This window comes from Saccostrea echinata, unplaced genomic scaffold, assembly GCF_033153115.1.
Source record: "Saccostrea echinata isolate AGI-Se365-2 ecotype Australia unplaced genomic scaffold, CSIRO_AGI_Sech_v1 ptg000002l, whole genome shotgun sequence".
In the NCBI taxonomy this organism is placed as follows: domain Eukaryota; kingdom Metazoa; phylum Mollusca; class Bivalvia; order Ostreida; family Ostreidae; genus Saccostrea; species Saccostrea echinata.
This window is the reverse complement of record NW_026889751.1, coordinates 24,376,410-24,382,409: the sequence shown is the minus strand read 5'-3', so window position 1 is coordinate 24,382,409 and position 6,000 is coordinate 24,376,410. Positions and strand designations below refer to the sequence as shown.

Sequence of the window (6,000 nt, the reverse complement as noted above, 5' to 3'; positions counted from 1 at the left end):
GATCTCTTAACCTTGGAGTTTGACTTGCATCTGAGAAACTTGCTGGTATTCGGGGGCATAAGTGTTTCTCAAAAACACATCTTGTTTGTCTGAAGCTTTCAAGGTCTTCAGTTGAGACATATTGACGTAAGTTATTAGCAAACTCGCTATATTAATGAATATTTTTAAGTACGTATTGGAATTATTAGACATTAGTCGAAGAAAGTTATATTTAATTAAAATATATCATCAAATATCATAATGTCATATATCCACTGAGTATTTTCTCCTTTATTTCTAATTAATCCGGATTGTGTTGATCAATCAACTTCTAAACTTAGATCCGTTTTAAGACAACTGCTTGAAAGATATTTCAGAATTATCAGGAGTTTCATAGCTTATCTATCAATTGATCTATGAATGAATAATTCAATACTTAACGTTCTTTTAACCACTTCATAGAAAATATACACAAATAAACATGAAAAATTAAGTATCTTTCTTTCTTGTTAATACGGTGATGAACGGTTGTAACATTGAAGAAAAAATACAAAACACATGTATAAGGAATTTTTTTCTGGAATATTACGACCGTTTATATCCCCGTACTAACAAAAAAGGCATTTAATTTTAATTACCTTTAAAAATATGAAAAATTACGGTCCAGCATTATTGGATTTATTCATTTTGAATTGATTTTGTATTTTAAAACTCTGTTAAGAGAGATAACTCTAACTGGGATAGATATATTGTCAAATAAAAAAAGCGATTCCTGAAAAATGTTTTGCCGAGAACTGTGTGGTAAAATTGTGTGCATTTTAATCATAAAACTGATTTCTTTTGAAAAATTATATGCGCTAAGGCAAAATTTGTGAGTTTCCTTGTAAATTTCTTGTATTTTAAACGATTTTCCTTACGTCGCGAGTTCGAATCCCACTGCGGGACGTGGAGACCGTTTCTTCAGACGAGACCTTACAAACCGAGGTCCGTGTAGCAAAGTACATGTAGGTGCTGGCACGAAAAAGATCCCTCACTGATCAATGGCCCTGAGTCTAAATTTACATCCCTCCACCGGCATGCGGTGGCGTATCCATACGAGTGAAAAATTCTCGAGTTCTCGAGAGGGACGTTAAATCGAACACTCTTGATCAGAAGTCTTTTTAAGCCAAATTGATGCCCTCTTTTTTCGAAGCAAAATTAAGAATATCATTACATGCATATATAATGAACTTATAGGGTTTAAAAGAATTTTATTTATTTCATGTTTTTCTAACAAATGAGGAAGAGATTTAATTTGATTGAATAAGAATTGAAAAAAGGGCGGTCACAGATGAATTGGATTCGTTAATTAAACACAATACAGAAGAGGAATGAAACGCATAAATACAACAGAGAATAGTTCGCTTGTGTTTCTCTATTGAATGAAGGCAGTGACGGGAATGATTCTACAGTTGTCTGTTACATCCTTGAATATGTAATCAGACGATATAGTCCAACCGGAAGTGGAATATATTTTGTTCACCGACATCAGGATGGAACCATATGTATCCCCTACATCTTCTGCGCTGCATTTTTCATAGGGAATCTCTGCCCTGAGGGGAAAGACAGCAATCAGATCCCCTGACTTCACCGCAATTTGGTCCTCAACTGGAACTTCAAATGTACGAATTCTACCGACATACGTTTCCAATATTTCGTTCTGACCAATGAGAGTATACCTGGATAAAACAATAAGCAAAAATCATTGAAACTTCATAAAAAGGAACATTTTTGGCATAAATTTGCTTACACGAGATTTATTATTTTAATAAGGAATGTTCTAAAACTCATAGTATTTTTTAAAAACAAAACATTAATCAGGCTTAATTCGAGCTCGTGGGTAACATGTAAAAAGAGGTTTCAAGGTGGGGTGGGGGCAAGTGTCCCCTCCTCCCCTAACCGGAAGTGCTCCCATTTTCACTGAAGAAAAGCTTCATAGAAGTGCAATACATAAATCATTTTAATGTGATAAAATGTGTACAATGAATTGTGCATCTCTTCACAGTCCTTATCATTAATAGTATTTACTGAACTACTCTAATTACTATTGTAGTAAAATAAAGTTTCAAAGTACAGTACCGACCGAACACAACCTAACACCAGAGCGAACCCAAAGCGCACCCCGGGTTCGCTTCCTGGGTTCGCTCGGGGTCCGCTGCGGGTCCGCTTTCAGAAAATTTGGGACCGCTCTGGGTGCGCTTCGGGTTCGCTCTGCGTTCGCTCGGGGTCAGCTCTGGGTCTGCTAGAGCGAACCCGGCGTTCACTTTCCGGGTTCGCTTTACGCACTCATGCGTGAAGCGGACCCCGCTTTAATCTTGCCGCCAGTAAGCCCTGCCCCTTGTATATTCCAAATACAGTAGTGAAATCGATCATTACTGTTCTTATGGCGATCGAAACATGTACATGTAAGTGACAATATGGAGAACGTTGATAATTTTCAAGAATTTCACTGTACATTCGACGTAGAATTATCACTTTTATTTTTCTTAACTTACAAGCTAAATGTAAGTAAATCTCGATAGAAAAAGATGAAAAGGTGTTAAATTTATTTTCGATGTATCGGATGGAGTGAAATTGATAATAGTATCTTAATAAAAAAAAAGAAGCTTTCAAATTCGTTTGTTTACATTATTCATGCGTTTTAAAAATAAGTTGGAACTTCCAATTGTAATTGCAATTGCTAAATCGTAATTTAAATGTTTGAAAGACAAACAACTGAATTTTGATCTTATCTATGAAATAGCTGAGACATATTGTACACGTAAAATGCTAAGTTTTCATATTTAGCAGTTTACATTTAAGCTAGGTTGTCGTCCATTACATGTACATGTAGGTCGTGATAATCACTAAAAATTCTCATACAGTGTAACTTGAGTTTCGTTTTACAGATCACTTATAAATCATTGTTTTATAAGGCGAGTTCAACGGAAGACTTATAAAAAAAAAAAAACAACAATCGAAAAACCAAAACAAACGAACAAACAAAAATTAATAACTGGTCCACTGATAAGAACATATTACTTTTTTAAGTAGTTTTCAAATAAATGATCATTTGAATAGTTTGTGTTCCTTACTAATTCATGACCCCCCCCCCCCCCCCGCCCTATTACATACATGTATATACTGGAGCGGCATGTTAACAAACAAAATTCTAAATGTTTAAAAATAAATAAAAACAAGAAAGAAAACAAACAAAACAAGAATTCAATCACTGTAAACTCGCATGATTAAGTAGATGAAATTAAGATAATAACGTCCGATGTTGTTTTTTTTTAATTTCGATGAGCCCCCCACCCCTTCCGTACTCGAATTGTTTTCTATGGGCCGGTTGTAGCGATTTTAATTTCAAATAATATACAGCGTTCTCTCTCTCTCTCTCTCTCTCTTAAAGCTATTTTACTGATTTTCAGCATTCAGGTGGCAGCAAATTACATGAACATGTACTCTTCATGCAACGTACCAAAGAACTATGACGTTTCCAAATTCAAAAATAAAAAAAATAAGAATAATAATTGAATTTCTCATTGATAACATGCCCAAACGAGGTACATGTAACTTAAGGGGCATCGAATGTAGGGGGAGTATATACTCAGGTATATCGTGACCATGGAGACAGTATACATCCAGCTAGCAAGTGTCAATTAAAAAAAAACACTGCAATAGCTCTTAGCACCCGTAATATCTTCGAAACAGGTGGATGATTACCGACACGTGATGACCTTGGCCTCACTTTGAAACTATAAATATTAAACTGTTAAAATTAAATAATTATGACAATTACAAAGTTCAAATACAGGTACCTATGTAATGAAAAATTATATGTACGTTTTCGTATTAAGGTATCTTTGCAAGTTCAATTTACTTATGTTGGAATTACGTGTACATTTCATGCACAAGTACAAAACGTACCCGTCTAGTATTTTTTTTTATATCCATATAAAGTATTTCAAAAAATACATGTAGTACATCTAAGAGGTTCGTGAACATGTAAACCTGTATATATAATACATATCGACGCGAAGGAAAGTTATAAGCATTTTTGCGTTTTTTTTTTTTTTTCTGTTTTTGTTTTTTGTTTGTTTGTTTGTTTTTTTTTAGACTGACTTGCAAGTAGTTACAAAAATTCAAAAACATACAATGTAAGGTCTACATGTAGGATAATTAGAATTGACAAAATAATCTTTCCCAATATACATGTACTTACTACTTAAATCAAGCTATTTATTAAATTTTGGTAAAAGATTAATTTAAAAAATATCATAGTAGTTAAAAAAAAAATGAGATTTTATTCTCCAATTTACGTATTGACATAATGCACATTTATACTGTACAATGTACATTTAATTTTTTTTCATGATCAATTATAAAGATCGATAATTTCGATGTTATCTGGATAAATTATAACGTGCATGTAAATTGAAATAATAAATAAAAAATAATCAGATTAAAGCACGTACATGTTCTTATATTGTATCTTGACATAATAAAATTCTATAATTTATCGAAAACCAGTTTTTTCAATTTTTATTTTTAGAAACAATTGTTATAACCATTATCATCTTCTTCTTTTCTATTATGAATTAAAGTACTTATTGTCTGATAAATTTACGCACTGTATATTTATATATTAATAGATTTTAAAAATAAAAATAAAATAAATATGTAACTATACATGTAACATGCTACCTGGATGATAAAATATATAATGTATTAACAGATTTAAAAAAAAAAAAAAGAAAATAGATGTGTAAATATTGCATGTTGTCTTGAGAAGTAAAATATATAAATATAAAATCATGTTTAAAAATCATTTTAATAATATTTTTGCACAGTACATTCACACGCTTTGCTTGTACAATGTTTAGATTACAAACTGGCATGTTGACTGGTCGATGCGCTGATGGTCAACGCATTTTATTACTTATCCTGATTGACAGACTTGTTCGGCATGTTGATTGGTCGACGCGCCGATGAGTTAATCGCTAATCCTGATTGACAGCTCTGTTACGCAACACCGAACGCGCGTTCGCTTTCTGGGACCGCTACTGAATTTGGGGTTCGCTTTCAGCGTTCGCTCTGGGTTCGCTGCGGGTTCGCTACGGGTGCGCTCCGGGTTCGCTCGGGGTCAGCACTAGCGGACCCCGAGCGAACCCGAAGCGAACCCAGAGAGCGAACCCGGGGTGCGCTCTGGGTTCGCTTTCTGTTAGGTTGTGTCTGGTCGGTACTGTATTTACTATTTATAGTAAAGCAAATGTATATAAATGTTGTTTTACTATGAAATTCAAATTCTTATACTCCATTTATCTCAAATAATACAGTTTTTTATATTAAATGGAAAGATTACTTGTTTCTCAAATACTTCAAAATGTTTCTTAATTTACCATTGTTGACATGGAGTTTGAAAGATATTAATGCTCTTAATCTCCAGTCTAGTCTAGAATAAAGTATCGTAGTAACTCAAAGTTTCAATCCACAGTAAAGGTTCACAAAATCATAGTAATTCAAAGTTGCAATCCATACTGAAGTTTCACAATATCATAGTAAATCAAGGTATCAAAGAACTCCATTGTGTACTATAATGACCTATAGTTAACCATAATCAATTTTTCTTAGGGGTCCTTCTCACCCTTCCCATTCCCCCGCATTGAAAATCCTGAATCTGCAACTAAATTGAAATCAAAAATGTGCTTGAGTACTTGTATTATGTATATCGTATTAAGGGAACAAAAATACCATATAACATTGTAAGTGGAATTGTAAGTGCTATGCAAATTTAGCGATTGATCCTTAAAGATCGTATAAATTTTTAGGAAAAAAGTAATGTAAGCGATTATAAAAAGATAAGTCTTACCTCTGATGTGAAACATATTATTAGCGATATACAGGTTCAGAGATCTAGCACTCTAACTATAATAATGCAAAAATTGAATTTTTGCTAAAAATTCTGCTTATACCGTATGACAAACTATTCAATAGAATGTA

General features: G+C 33.2%; 1 protein-coding gene across 1 annotated transcript in view; it reads right to left on the bottom strand.

Moving 5' to 3' along the window:
* Nucleotides 1-1,189: 1,189 nt before the first annotated feature.
* LOC133178176 (uncharacterized) overlaps nt 1,190-6,000 on the bottom strand; it is a 29,526-nt gene continuing 24,715 nt past the window's right edge. Inside the window, exon 31 of the mRNA XM_061312924.1 lies at nt 1,190-1,697. Within this exon, the coding sequence (XP_061168908.1) occupies nt 1,394-1,697 (304 nt within the window). The 3' untranslated portion in view covers nt 1,190-1,393. The remainder of the gene's footprint in view (nt 1,698-6,000) is intronic.